The 16,325-nt window shown below is 37.9% G+C and overlaps 1 protein-coding gene across 6 annotated transcripts in view; it reads right to left on the minus strand.

The window, feature by feature from the left end:
• taok3 (TAO kinase 3) overlaps positions 1-16,325 on the minus strand; it is a 120,320-nt gene that overhangs the window by 56,142 nt on the left and 47,853 nt on the right. For all 6 annotated transcript variants that reach the window (XM_031895450.1, XM_031895445.1, XM_031895427.1 and 3 more), the window contains 4 exons: positions 14,398-14,479; positions 12,518-12,685; positions 9,204-9,404; positions 6,274-6,408 (listed from right to left, as the gene is read on the minus strand). In XM_031895450.1, the coding sequence (XP_031751310.1) occupies positions 6,274-6,408; positions 9,204-9,404; positions 12,518-12,685; positions 14,398-14,479 (586 nt within the window). The remainder of the gene's footprint in view (positions 1-6,273; positions 6,409-9,203; positions 9,405-12,517; positions 12,686-14,397; positions 14,480-16,325) is intronic.

The following is a 16,325-nucleotide window of genomic DNA, read 5'->3' on the forward strand; positions in this document are numbered from 1 at the left end:
GTAGATAAAGTTACCTTATATTCCAGCTTATATCAAGCCCCACACATAAGCATTTTTGATCCAACTGGTCCTCTTAGAGAGAACTGTAGAAATCAAAATTGCAGTCCTCAGCAGACAGTCACCCTACATTCATATAAACTGGAAATAGTCTATAGCAAATGTTCCACTGCCATTTGCATACTGCTCTGATCAACACAATTCTCCATGTCATTGTCATGGCCATGGCAGTCACAAATGACCATGGAACATGAGTTTTATGCATATTTCTTGACACTCTGTACACAATTTTTAAAGTATGCATTAGGGCACCAGAGACTTTGTACACCAGCTTGCCCAAGAAGCTGATCAATTTATACACCACCTTACAGCCTATGATGATTTTGCTCAATGTAATAACTGACAGCAAAGTAATAATACAGTTGAGATACTATTGCTTGTTTATAAGAAACCAGATGTAGGTTGTACAGTGCCACAAATGGTTTTTGTCAGTTTACATGGATACAATGCCGAGTTAGCATAGATTAAATAAATGTAGAGATTTGGCTAGAAGTATCCTACAGGCAAAAAATTTATCAGAAAAAACAGTGATAGACAACACTCATAACTGCTGCACATTATACTTTATATTTTTGATAGCACAATAATAGGCTTTTAATAAAAAAAAGACACCAGATTAAGCTCATCTCCATTTTAATGTCAATGTAAGATTCTTACTTCAAGATAAAAAGTAACAAATTACATTTGGAGGTTGAAAAATGTAGCAAGATGACTTCAAATGTTTATTCAAATATTCCTTAGGAACAGAAAAATCCCTTCTGGATTAAGATTTTACTGAGCCTGTACCTACCTCTAGTCTAGTATTTTCTCAGTTGCCTGGAGGGCACAACTACTGTAGAGATACTTTTCCCCTCACTTGTTGGAAATTTGCCCATATATTTTTAGAGAACAAGTCTATGGCTATGCCATAAGGCCTCTGAGTATGCTGGAAATTGTATTCAACAATAATTAAAGCCAGAAGGTAGGCTGGCAAATTCTTGGCACCCTCTTTAAAAGACAAGGCAACACAAAATATAATTTTTTTGCCTAATAAAAGAAACCAAAATTCTAAGCAGCTTTGCAATATACATTTATTACAAGTTTGTAATGGTTTTTGAGTTATTTGTATATATAACTGCTTTTAGAAGCAGTGTTTGCCTGTCCTTTTCTATTCTCTGCCCTGGTGGCTCAGACTGTTGAAAAATTTTAACACAAGGCAGCAGCCTGCCTTGCTGGAGGAGCAAGACCTTTGCAACATTGTTTAAAATGTAACAACCAGGAGTTCAGCAGATGCTGCTTTCAATAGCAATTACATTTACAAATAACATTTAAAGCGCTACAAATTTGTAATTATTTCATATTGGAAAGTTGCTTAGAATTATGTTTTCTTTCATTATGCAAAAAAATTATTTTTGGGGTTGACATGCCCTTTAAGCACTACATTGTTAGTTTATTGGCCAAGAATGCCCTGCCTGGAGCATTTTAACAGCTGTTAAACTACAAATCCCAGAATCCCCAATCAGAAGTACTTGTTATAAAAGCAAGATCAGCTGAACGGTAATATCTGGATTATGAGCCTGGGCTAGATGTGTAGAGATATAGTGATTCTTCTTTAAACAGGTCTGAATGTAGGTTTCTGCTCACTGCACGTGATAGGGAGGTGCCCCCACTGGAAAAAGAAATGCATCAGACAGGAGATCTTTCTAAGAAAGATCCAAGCCTCCATTATGGTAAAAATGTTCAGATTTTAGTATACTACACATAAGCAAGCTCAAGTTTATGCTAAGGATCCCTGGGAATTAGAAGTAAGATGGTAGTGTGACACTTTCTTGGAGTGACCTTTGGGCTGGTGCAATTCTTGCTCCAAAAAGAAGCACTGGTCAGGTAATAAATACTGCACCCAATGTGAATTAGCATTTCCTTGTCCCTTAAAGAAACAATAACACCACAAACATGAAAGGGGTTTGCATTAATTAAATATATATACTTTAGCTTTATGGCATTACTGATCCTTTAAGCACACAAAACATATACTTATCAAAATACAGACACGGTGGGAAAATCCACAACAATCCAAAATTAAAAAGTAATCATCACCCAGCCAAATCTAAAGGGTGGATATTACCAGCATATTCACCAACAGGGACACAGAAAAGCTAAGTGAAACATCCTTACACAAAGAACAATTCAATGTAAGTAAACTTCAAAAATCAACATGCGATTGCAGATTAATGAAGAGGAAGCAACAACAGGCAAAGTAATGGGGGTTACAGGTGAGTGCAAAGGAGCTGACTTTTGGGCACCAGTAATCTAAAAAGAAAATACACTGTTAGAATTTACACTACCTGAGAGTGCTACAAGACAAGAAAACAAAAGCCACATATCAGTCAGTGCCTTCAAAAAGGAGAAAATACATACAAATCTACCACCAACCACAACAATTGAAAATATAAAATTGTACTACAATGCACCAAAAAGCTTAGTGATTTATTACATGCCTTCTTGGCATCAATAAGCCAGACTATGAATATTTATTACTTTTCTCTTGTTTACAGTAAAACCATTTTTAAAGAGGCTCACAATGCTTATATGTTATCACAATTCTGTTTCCCATGCTATAATACTATGGCTAATGGCAAATGCATAGATTTTTGGCATTCTAATCATCAATGCGCCAATGTGCCCAAAATCACCCTTTTTCCCTCCAAAATGTACAACGCCTGACAAGTGTCAGTACTACTACTTTTAAGAGTTTTTCTGATGATAGTACAAGAGCAGCTGGGGTCAAATTTAGAGTACTTTGGCACAAAGCAAAACACAGCACTAGACCAACTGTCTGATATCAGCCCCATGTGCAATAGGCCTATGACACACCTGGTATTTAGTCCATATATGAGCTGGCGGAGAAACTACCAAAATCTGTAGGGGTTTTGCGTGTTTCCCTGCCAGCCGAAATAAGCTTAATGAAACTTGTACATGTACTTTTAGTACCTACTACACATGCCATTTGGCTACATTTATTTGCTGCTTACTTATTTATTTACTAAGGGGACATCACAGCTCATTTTTTCATTCAATGTGTTTGTACATAACACAGATAGAGATGCTGATTTATAAACATAGGTACTCAATTGAAAGTGCAGTTGCCAATAGCAACCAATCAGCAATTAGTTTTCAACAGTCTACAACAAGTTGAAAAATAAAGCAAAGATCCAATTGGTTGCTACTGGCAACTGCACTTGCCATGTTTGTAAATATGCCCTATAGTTTTTCATCTTGAATTTGGCAAAGAATTTATATATATATATATATATATAATATATATATATATATATATACACACATACATACATACATACATACATACACACACTATGTCGGAGGCCACATTTACAATACATATATTAAAAAGGAATACAGCTATTTTTACACTGCTGCAAAACAATGTGCTTCTGAAAAAGAAATGGTGCCAAGGTAGGAAGCATTTTAGGCAGTTGACTAGTACAAGGGGACACAATATGTCATTAGAAAGAGGAAAATTAGGGGGTAACAAAGAGGATATTTTCTACAGGTCATGTGAAAAATAGCCTAGTGTTCCAGTAGATGTGGAGGGAATTAATACAGTAGGGAATTCAAACACACTGCATTCATTTAAAGTAATGTTAAGACCTTAAACCAAAGAGTGTAATGGCCAGACTACATGGGACAAGGGGTTCTATTTTTCCAGGAAATTTTATAATATAAAACATTCATATTAGGGAACTTTATTATCTCTGAGAGAGCAAATAATAAAAATGTATATACCTTAACAGCCATCATATATAAAGCTACTATGATTGACAAAGAACAAATGTCAACAGATTTACAACTTTGTGAATAAGACAGAAAGATGTTCTGAAAGCTCAAACTAAGGAATTTGTTGACAGTAATTCAGACAATAGGCCACATGCGAATGAAAAAGCTTGGGGGTGAGTTAAGTATAGAGTCCCTCATAAATAATACCTCTTCTTCTTAGTACCAAAGATGTATCCATCGCTATCACTAAAAGACTGGAAGCCTTTTACAAAGTGCTAATTAGTACAGGATGCTAATGTCCAGAATTCCGCAGCCAAAGAGTTACGTCAGGGTATTAAGTAATTACCGTGTGCAAAAGGCCAAAGGGCCATGTAAGATTAAAGCACTTGGGAAATCAAAAGGCCTTAGGTTTTCCCTGGGTTATTGAATGAGCCAAAGCAAAACTTAAAATGGACTTGATGCCCTCATGGGTGACAATGTAGTGGTGGGAAGTGCAAAGCATTGGTTGACTGTACTTCCTCTGTCACTTCAGGGGGAAAATCGGTACTAAATGCCTTTTAAATGGTGTTCACACTTTATTGCTGTCTATATATGTGAACATACCTTCAAATATTTAAATAATGGATGCACACTCACATTAAAAGCCCACAACTTACAGTAATGAAATACTAAAAAGAATACTAACAGTTCCTCACTTAAAATGGCAGAGCTTGTAAAGCACTCACTGCAGTATTTGTGCCATATGTGAACACTGTTTTATGGAAGATCAGCAAAAGCCTTGACCAAACATGAAGGATGTCAACATGCAGTCGTTAAACTGGTGTACACAGACAACATTTTACCTACTCTCATTTTAAATCATTTACAAGTAGAGTTAAGCACTAATACCCACCTCAGTTAATAAAATGTTATATTTAGAAAAAAATCCTGCCAAGAATGCCTTAAAAATATTGTAATGTGATATTTTTAACCACAAAAAAATCCATGCAGGTGTCTCTCTCATATATGTATATATATATATATATATATATATATATGTATATATATATATATATATATGTATATATATATATATATATATATATATATATATATATATATATATATATATATATTTATAGATCATACAATACACTGCTCTTGGTCGCATCAGCTACGATGCCTGGTAGACTGACATGGAGGTTACCCACACAGGAACTTTTGGGTGTTTATATTTTTACAATAGACGTACCCTATCACTACATTAAAAATGTCTCCTCTTTTTCCATTGACTATGATTATTATAACAGTAAAATGGAATCTCAAAACATTAAGAGGCGCTGCACGCTCATGAACAAATAAAAGCCTTTTTGCAATCCAAAAGGGATTTAATAGACAAGGTACTATGGCACCTTCTATCCTCTGATATGAGCACTTGGTCCATATGTTGGTGACACCTAATTACTGGGGATTCAGGTTGCATCTGTACTGGCCCTTCATAGTACTAACAGAACTGTAATATCATTAACTAAAATTAAAAATATATATATATATATATATATATATATATACACACAACATGCCTACCTACAAAGGAATAATCACATATGCTGGTTTTCTAAATTAATTAGGCGGAGAGAGAAAGGGAGAAGGAAGATGCTGGGGAAGGGGTGTGACATGCCCCTTCTCTGCAAGGACACCCAGATAGCTTGGAGGGAAAAAAATGTGTGGATCCTTGAAAAATTCTGCTGAGGATTCTTTTATTATAAAATGTTTTTTTATTGAGAATGAATTAAATGACTGGCCTCAAGAATCACAAGCAAACGAGATTTTCATAGTAGGAAGGAGAAAGCCATTATCTAGTGTCATCACAGCATAACCATGTATGTCTTTTATGTAGCACAATATATTAGCCATACACCACCCCATATTTGTCCAGATGCTCAGGCAATGAGAAGTCACAAGCCATGAGAAGGATGCTCAAAGAGAGAAAGGTTTAAAGGAGGGCACAGATACACACAGGTGACTTGGAGAAAAATCGCACACACACACATACACACACACAAAGAGATCCATCTTCCCTGAGACATCTCCCTACCCAGCTTGCATTTAATATTGCAGTATGATCACAAATCAGCCATTCCCAGAATACCTCTATATGTCAGATTACACACACGGACATTGGCACGCATAAAAAAAAAAAAAAATACAATATCAGGGGATTTTTGTATTCTATGCACAGGGCTAGAATTCCTCCTTTGCAAGCCCCGGTTGCTATGCCAACAAACATTAAAACATGAACGACAGATAGGGGACGGGGGAGGGGAAGCAAGAGATGCAAATCTCTTTTTCTGGAGGGAGGGGTGATGGGGTTGAGGGTGCCAGGATGAGGTGAGGAGAAGGTAGAGCAGAAAACGGGGAGGGGGGGTTGGATGGCTGATGGGAAAGACGTTGTTTGCTTACCAAAGATGCTGATTTGATTGTAGCGAATCGCTCGCGGGTCCGGTAATGAAGTGCCTGACTTTGCACTGACTGGGTAGGCCGCAGTTCAGGCCTGGGATCCCTGTGGTCCGCCTCATCCCTTATGAATGCATGATCCTGCAGGAAGGGGTGAAAAGCAGGAGAAAGAAGTGGCGGCGTGTGGCCCCGACTGCTGCTGTCTCTCTCTCAGCCCTCCGTCCGCGACAGCAGCACGGCTGTATGAGATGCATAGTTTAACGTGATCTCCCCCTGCCCTCCCGCCCCCCACCCCGCTGCACCCCCGCTCTCTTCCCCGCTGTCTCACTCCCCTTCTCTCCGTCTTCCTCCTCTGGGTTGGTGTTTCTATTGAATGATTTATTGGTGTGTCCGCCCGGGTTCAGTCCCTGCAGCTCCCACCGGGCGCCGGGGAGCAGGAGAGGCGGCAGTAGCGGCAGCCCATTGCAGCTGGAGCTCGGCGGGGTCAGCTGATGCTTTACAAAGATGCTTGTGTGCTGGGTCCACGGCAGCAGCAGCAGCTTCCCTAGCTCCACAATCCCATCCAGCCAGAGGAGGAGGAAGAGGAGGAGGAGGGATGGGGAGGGAATCTATGGAGATATATTTATTTATATCCCACACGTACACACACACACACACACGCTAAATAACCCAATTGCTGCACAGAATTCAGGCCGTCTGCAGCTCTCCCCTACACCAGGCAGCCTGGCATCCAGTCACTGCCAAGCACTGCGCCCGTCTCTGACATGGGCAGTTTTTTTTCTCTTCTTCCGAGCGAGCAGGCAGCGAGCCCTTTGGCTCATTCACTTGAGCGCTTGTCTCTTTGCAGAGCCGGGCGGCTCTCGCTCCCCCACCCCCAAACCCCTCCTTTTGTCTCTGTTTTTGATGCTGTATTTTTGGGGTTTGGTTCTAGAGGCTCCACCCTCCTGGCAGTGTTTTTGGGTGGCTGCAGGCTCTGTGGCACAGTAGCGGCCCTTTCCGTGCCCAGAGCGGTGGATGCTGCGCCTCGGCTCCAGCAGCAGCTGTTGAGCTATCGCTACTAGAGACCCTGCTCAGTTCTAGCACTTTCCAGCCTCGCTAAGGAGGGCTCACTAGGGTTTTTTTTTTTTTAAAGAGACAGTATGATTACTAAAATATAATTTTCAGTAGTCATGGATGCCACAGAGCTAAAAGCCCAGGAGTAAGGACTTTTCAGCATCTATATACAATAAATGCTTTTCGTTCGAAATTATTCCACCGAAAATGGGGATTTGCTTCAAGCCAATTAGACTAGTCAAGGTGAGGTCTAAAGGTGCTAAGATTAACATCAGAGAAACATCCTAAATGAGAATATTAAACTCAGTATGCTAACTGGACTCAAATGGTCTCCAGGTACTACTTAATGTAACAGCTCATTGTTGTGGGTCCACAAAGAGCCAGAGACCATGTGGTTAAGGACACCCTCACTGACCCTACAAGCTGTGGTCAGACTTCCCTTGGCCCATCCTTACTGACAAATCCAACTATTACACCATCACATGCACAAGGGGCAAGTTGTTTTGGGCACAGTTCCCACTGCAGGCAACCAGAAGTGACCTGGGATCTCTAACATTTCTATCACTGCTGTGCAGTAGGCCAGTCTACCACCATGAGTTCCACAGCCCAGTGATTTTGATGCAATATTGGCAGATCTGGTTTTAAAAGAAAAAACTCAATATAAAATCAGCTACATGGCCATATTTACCACAAAGCTCCATAGCTCCATTGTATAAAACAATGAAGTTCAAAATTTAGCACCAAATTGCCAGTTTACACTTTGATAAATATGGTAGTTATCACTTTGGTAAATGTTCTGGGGTTATTCTGTTCATAAAACCAATGAACCTCTATAAATCTAATTTTTAGTAGGCTATCTGAAAAGAAATTGGCATAAGCCACACGGACAACTAAGTTCCTAGTATGGGCCTACCTAGTGGTTAACTAAATCTAGTTATTATTATGCCCCTCTTCATTTTAGGGAGTAGGCAGAGGAACCATTCCCCCACTACAGCTGACTTTAGCAGTTGTCCCAGATCATCCACATAGCATAGATATACTGTCAAAGCTTACTTGAATAATGCACAGCATTGGCCATAGGCTGGCACTACATATCAAAATGAATGAGTTTTTTGGAAGATGGGCTTTGGCAACTTGGTAAGAATCACTGCAAAAGGGTGAACAACCAAATATATCTGCTGCCGATCTATGTAATGTTCAGAGGACATCAGCACCTCTGAAGCTAGTGAGGGCTCCGCAGGCGATGCTGCTAGCAGCTTTCTATCGCTTGTGCTTCAGGCAACAACTGGTCGTGTTGATGTAGCCATTGTGGGACCTTGTGGGAACTTCTAAATTCTAGTTTCCTGTCTGGCCCTGGTCCTAATGAAAGCTACTTTGTTAACAAAATTGTAGATATTATTTGTCTATTAAAATAGACAAGTTCAGCATAAGCCCTATTCAAATGTGGGGTTTATTGCCTCTTCAATAGGAAAGGAGCATTTTCAAGCATTTTTTTTCAGTAAAAAGTGTTACTCAGCCAACTGTCCAAATTATTAGATATTGTGTACACAAAACATAGCTTAAATTGGTTGCTGAGAGCAGCTAATATAGACCACACACACAGAGGCATGGTCTGCAACTTTAAGGGAAAAAAACTGATCTGGCTGACCATCTTACCCCAGGTATGCCCATCTATATATATGTTATGTATAATATGTTAATAGAGTCTGAACTGATTTATGTGTTTGTGTGCAGGTTTGCTGCTTTTCAGGCTTGAGCTGCAGACATGGCCAGTTTTCTATGTTACATTCATTCTCAGCATGTCATATACCCAACAAACACACTCCCAATTTAATGAAAGTAACTAAAAAATGCCCAACTTTTTAAGCTCCCCCCATACTCACTTTTTTGTGCACGAGAGAAGAGGTAGAATCAAAACTACAGCTGAAACTCATGATCAGGTCAGGACTTCCATCTTCCATTACCTCTTGTATGCTGTTCACACTGCTGCTCTGGCTACCCGTACTGACTGACGTGCTTGGAATGGAATGGTTGCTGCCAAGACTGTCCATCTTTCTGGTTAGTCTGGTCCCATGCTCACTGTCCTATAGTCGCCATAAATTTGGTTTACACATTAGTATTTGCATTTTGTTCAGTTCGTTTTTACAAAAGGGAAAGAGCTTTATTTCCTATAACAGTGATCTGATAAACTATTAATAAAGCATGGCATATATATCAGATTTTCTAAATATGTTCTTTAAGGTGAAATAACTTCCAGGAAGTTATACAATCTTCTTAGCAGGGGTGAAAAATTTGTCTTTGAATGGCCAGTAGTCAGTGGTCCAATAAAGGACGTAGTATGAATCACTTTCACATGTTCACAAGTCGCCAAAAGCAAAATTACAATTTTAGACTTGACACATGATCTCATGCTCATTGCCCCAGTAATCACTTAAAGGAGACGAAAAGGTGGAAACTAAATAAGCTTTATCAGAAAGGTCTATGTAAATACAGCCATAAGCACTCACAGAAAAGCTGCACTGAGTTCTCTATCAAAAGAAACACCACATTTCTTTCCTTCTATTTTGTATACATGATCTCGGGTGCCAAACTTCCTGCTCTCAGAAAATCCTTCAGGCATGACAACAGTCTGCTCAATTTTCTCCTCTCTCCCCCTCTCCTCTGTAATCTGAGCTGTTCCCTGTCTGCACGCTACTGCTTGGAAATAAAGTCAGACCCAGCTAAAATGGCTGCTGCTATCTATATACCTAACTATGTACTCAGGTATGGTAAAGCATTCTGCAGAATAAACAGACCATTCTAACATGCACTATTATGACTAATCTATTGGCAATAAAATGCCTGAATAGCTTTCCTTCTCCTTTAAAACATATTTTAAAGTCTTGGCAGAGTTGGCAGCATTTTACTGACTTTACTGCCAGTATATAGCATACTGCCATTTATTTGTCCAGGTTTCCATTTAGAGTACTGGTTGTAGGACTGTGCCCCAGATCTATTGAAGGGTAGCCTTTAGACTAAATGATAGAAATGTAATGATGAAATATTGCAACATGGCCAAATAGTGTGTACATTCTGGTCTAGATGCCAATACCGTTGGTGTCCTTTTTTTTCTAATTAAAACATTTTGAATATAAATTTAAGAAAATTACTGGAAACTTGAAAACTTGATTGCTTTTAAAAATGTAAAAAAAAAAAAAAAAAAAGTTTCATCTCCGTGTAATCACATTTTACCCTTTGTATTTAAAGAGTCTTGTAAATTTTCAAATTTATTTCAATAACAAATTGAAAAATAGCTTAAAATCTGAAAATTCAATGCCATTGACTAATGATATTTAAACACAATGAATCCCACAGAAACACATATTTCCATAGTCTATCCCAGTTTTTCATATTGTCCATCATGTGGATTTTGTGAAATACAGCTTTAGCAGGGTCAAAATCAGCTGATTAAACTGTAAAAAACAATAAAAACTGAATGCAAATTTACAGAAAGCAGTATCTGTATCTTTCTATTTTCTGAACTGCCGATTCTATTGACTGAAGAAAAGATTTAACAAAATCTGCTGGATAAGGGTGTTAATAGTCAAAACCAGCAGTGCAGAGCATGGCAAGAAGGAGATACTACCAATACTAATAGCAAGTGGATTTACAAATACATTTGAAATCACCTAACATTTGTAATAAATGTATACAGCTAAATTGATTTTTATTATTTCTTATATTGGGCAAAATGTTATTTACGGGAATAGCCAGTACCTACATGTACATTCACTCACTAGGCATTTTAGAGGATATTTGGTGACCGGCAAGTGTATCCAATGCAACAAATTCTCATATGAATGAATGGATTGTTTACCTACCTGCTAAAATGCGCTCAAATGTCTCAAGAGCCACTGCGCTAAAGATAAAGTATGTTGCTGCACAAAAAGACAATTTACTAAAACTTTTAAATAGACACCTGCCCTGAGGATATGGCAATATTTATATCATATAAAGGTATAGGACCTGTTATTTAGAATGCTCGGGACCTTGGGTTTTTTGGGTAAGGGTTCTTTCTATAATTTTGATCTCCATACCTTAAGCCTACTAAAAATCATTTAAACATTAAATAATCCCAACAGTATTGTCCTGCCTCCAATAACAATTAAGATTTGTATGTTTATGATCAAGTACAAGCTACAGTATTATTATTACAGAGAAAAAAAAAAACTTTTAAAAAAAAGTTAATTGAGTCTATGGGAGATCCCAATCCTCAATTCAGAGGTTTATGTATAATGGGTTCTGCATAACATATCTTATACCTATATTATATTTATATAGGAAAATATTAAAATCAGCTTTAACGTACATAAATTAATTAATGAGCTGGAGAACATCTCATTTAAACATAACATATATATTTCAGGCACCTATACTAATATAAGGTGGTATCTTCTTTGTGTGGCTAGGGTATATCAGCATAAAAACACAGGAGTATTATACTGTATGTCTTAAGCTGCATGTTTTTGATCTAGTGCAAGTAATAAAATGCTGCATTTAAATAGTCCACTGCAATAGAGAATGGTTATATGTAATGTTTCCGCTAATAAGAACGCAGAAGATATGAAACTGGTCTCTGTGCAATATCGGCCCACTGAAAAAGAGTACCTTAGAAATGAGCTGTGAGGTTGTGTATTGAAGTTTGCAATTCTCACCCAGCAGGAAGTAGTGTTTGTTCCTAGAGCATTGCACAAGTCCCTAGAAAAAAATCTTTGCTGAAGCAAATTGGTTCAGTAATGGAAGAGCAAATATAATGTTTCCATAACAAATTGCTCCTCAAGTAGATTTACTATGATGTGCCCATAAACACAATTAGCTTATTCTGTTTTCTGAACAAGCAAGGCAATAGCAAACAGGGGGTTTTTGTTTTGCCATCAAAATTCTAATGATGTGCATATTGTATCCACTATTAGTGTCATGGCCTGTGATTAGGTATTAAAAAACAAAGTAACCCATTGAAGCTTCTATTGTTTTGACTGCCAATACTTCACCTGCTCTAAATGTACCCCCACTATGCAACTTAAGCATGAATGTATGATTTCTCCACAGAAAAGAGATGATTTGCTTTGGTGTTGGTGTTTGTATTGTGCATTCTCAGCTTAGAGTCAACCAGCTCTAAACAACACTTACTGCATACATACACACCATTTGCCCTTACCTCATCATCTTCCTGAGACTCATTTAATGGTCCATTTCGAGATTCCTGGAAGAGTATTTTTTTCATTTTCCTATATTGCAGGTTGTCCAGCTCTCGGACAGCATCCTTAGTTCTCTGGATTAAATCTATAAGGACCCGGGGTGGTCGCTCTCTTCGCACAAAGTCATGCTGTCTCCAGGAAGAAATCATAAGGTGTTAATACCAAAAAAAGTACTACTTTATTATTGACTTTCAAAATGAGAGAGGGAAAAATCTAAGTAGAGTCCAGAGATGCTTGGTGACAGGCCAGTATAAATGCCGAGTGCTGCTGGCAATTTAGCATTAATTTTTAAAAACATTTTTAGAGTACTATCAGGTAAGCCGAACCCCCTCCCCAAGCAAGGCAATCTAGCTTTTCAATAAGAATAAGGTTCTTCTAATATATACTTATCCTTATTCTTTAAAGAAGATCTAAAATGAAAAAATCAAAAAAAGTAAAAATTAATTTTCTATTTTAAAATGATTTTTGGGAATTTAATATTTTTACACTGCCAACGCCAAACTCTTGGCTTAGCAGGGAGTCAGCAAACCTAGGGGTAACTGAATCCAGGAAGTACATAGACAAATTTGCTGACACTCTGGACCCTCAAAGAGTGCTACTGAGCCTGCCTAGAAGTATAAAACTGTCTAAAACTGCAAATATCTTAGAAACCGCTTAAAACAGAAAATGGATTTCAATTGCTCAGAGGACCAGTCTTATTAAGTTTTCACCAATTCATATATTGGGGTTTAGATACCCCTTAATCTGCACTCTGAATTAAATGAGCACTGTGCTCACATGCAAACAAAGGGCAAATATAAATGGAGGGCCACATTAGCCAATAAATGGACAGAGCTATATGTTTCACTCCCGCACTTCTTTCTGATGCAGAAGTTGCATTATTTTCTGCCAGGTGATCCCTGTGGGAGCTTAATATGATATACATTTTCTCTTGGTTAAATATTTGCTCTAAAAGGTATAGTTTTGCTTTAATTCTGATGCAGAATACATCGGATTCTATGCATATGTAAGCTGCCTTATCTGCCTTTTATTGTGCATTTGTATTTTTCATTGTGAGTCAGTCCCTAAGCTCAAGTTACTGATAGAGTCCTGGAGTAAATAATCAGCAGAGATGATGGGCAGCTACAGGGGGCATCCCCACTGGTAGTCTTGGGATGATACAGAAGCAATTTGAGGTGTTTGTTGTGCTTTAAAAAGTGATGGTGGTTCCTTTAAGAAATATGTTTGTCAAATTGTATAGATATCGATAACCCCCCAGTATTTGGTATAATATATAAAAGATTCAGTATTTTAAAACAGGGGTTTACAAACTTTTAAACTATGCAGTCCATTGCACAAATTGATAAATGGCTAATTGTTTTCACGGCCTGCAGCCTTTATATAGTAGGGGTATTGTAGGGTTTGGGATGAATAAAATATAATGGAGGCTTGCCTACTAAAATGCCATGCTGCGTTCATTGATTCTTTATTAAATGGAGAATAATAAATCTTGAAATCTTAAATCACCACTTAAATCTGGTGTGCTTCATCTGTTTTTGCATAGACATATACAAACTTATTGGTAATAAAGATGCCTATAAGTCATACATGGATTATATTCAGCGAGAGAGAGGGGCATTCTGTAAACTCTGAATAAGATATGACAGCTTACGGTCCAGACAAGGCAATATATAAAATTTCTTGCACAAAGAAAAAAGTAAATATTGCCCTTTATTATGTTTCATTGTTTAATCCCTTTGATAACTTTTGCTGAGCCAGAACCCAAAGAACCATGCTGAGATGGGCAAAGCAGAAAAAAGAAAGCACAATATAAGACAATGATAACAGAAAATATTCTTACACGCAGCAGTTCTAAAGATGTTGGTCTTTCCTGAGGTATTTTTTGCAAGCAGTAGTCTACAAATCCCTTGAAGGAGTCCGTCCTGAAGGTGAAAAGAAAAAACATAAGCGTTAATCTTTGTAGCTAAGTCTCACTTTGGCAATAATTCTCATGAATGTACAGCTTCAAACACCTAGTTGCAAAAGCAAATAAAATGTTTTCTATTCATCTGTTGATAAAATTAAGACTGATTTTTTGTTTAAAAAAATTGTTTATTGCATTGTCACTTTAGATTATTAAGTATTATTAATATGAATACATAAACACCCACCACTGGGTCACACAGTCTAAAAGGCATATGTAACTTTCACAACCACTAACTGCTAGGGTAAAGAGGTAATGTCTTCTTCTTATTATTATTATTATTGGCATTATAACATTTGTATTATTTATTGTGTGATGGGTCAACATTTTTCACAAATGTACACATAAAAAAAGTGAAAAACTGAGCTCAAGCCTGTTGTACCAATTATGGGGAACAAATTGCAAATAAATTGGGGGGCGGGGGGTGTAAATAGATAAATTCATGTCCCAATCACACGGCACAAATTTTGTAAATGTCCTGTGTAACTGAACACACCATTACTAAACTTAAATATGTGCAATTATGAGTAATTCTGGCAAAAAAAGCTGCAGTGAGAAAAATAAAATCATGGTAAACCAATATTTTGTACTACTTTATCCACAGGGGGATTTACAGACAGAAAAATATTGTGCTAGTTCTCCTACTACAAGGCTCCTACTATATGGACTAGCATAATATTTTTTGGGCTATAAATCCCCTTGTAGATAAAGTGCAAAATATTGGTTTTTTTCACCATATTTTTCTTCCACCTGCTGGCGCAACTTCGAAAAGCCAAAGTGATGTGTAGGCCTTTCCACCGGAGATTCCCTTTGATCGGGGATCCCCAACCAGTGGCTCAGGGGCAACATGTTGCTCACCAAGCCCTTGTATGTTGATCTCAGTGCCCCCAAACCAGGGAGTTATTTTTGAATTCCTGACTTGAGGGCAAGTTTTGGTTGAATAAAAACAAGATTTACTACCATATAAAGCCCACTGTAAGCTGATAGTGTCCATAGAGGCTGCCTAATAGCCAATCTTAGCCTTTATTTGGCACCTCCATCAACTTTTATGATGCTTGTGTTGCTCTCCAAGTCTTTTAATATTTGACTGTGGCTCACAAGTAAGAAAGGTTGGGGACCCCTGCCTTTGATGCTGGTTGCAAGACATTTCGGATAGATTAGTTGCCTGCAGTATCATTGATTTATCGCGGGCAACTAATCTCTCCATAGGACGTTATCCTAAAGCAAAACAATCCGTATTGTATATACATTTATGTCTTTCCGTTCTGTTTTGGAAAAAGGGGTGTGCAGTCTTGATTCTACAGAATCTATACTCTAAAACAAAGGCTTTATGTACCACAGATCAAAGAACCTTGGAAATCAGCCTTTAACAGTTTGAATGCCAGCCAATTAGCTGTAATCAGGACAGGAAATTACCTAGAACTAAATTACTTGAAGCAACACAAAGTTAACTGCTGGCAGAAAGACACTTTTACAGTTTGTGGCAAACAAGTTCAGGAAACATTTGATTCTCAGACAAGTAGGAAGCCAGCAGAGGTATAGCCACAATATATAGTAAAAACTAGAAAAAAATATTAGTAAAATTCAATAGCCCAGTCAATTGATGACCTGATACAAGCACAGGATAATATCACTGGCTGGCAGTTCTGCAGTTGTGTCAATTAAGTGTGGTGTGTTCAAGCAGTTCTGTCTGAAGCGTATTAAAGAGTATATAAAAAAAAAAAGTGGTCAACGTATGTTAGACAGCAGAATGCAAAGTGTGTTGTGCCCTATAGCTTTGCTTCTCCAAAATGTAGCTATACAAC

Source organism: Xenopus tropicalis, chromosome 1 (genome assembly GCF_000004195.4).
Source record: "Xenopus tropicalis strain Nigerian chromosome 1, UCB_Xtro_10.0, whole genome shotgun sequence".
Lineage (NCBI taxonomy): Eukaryota > Metazoa > Chordata > Amphibia > Anura > Pipidae > Xenopus > Xenopus tropicalis.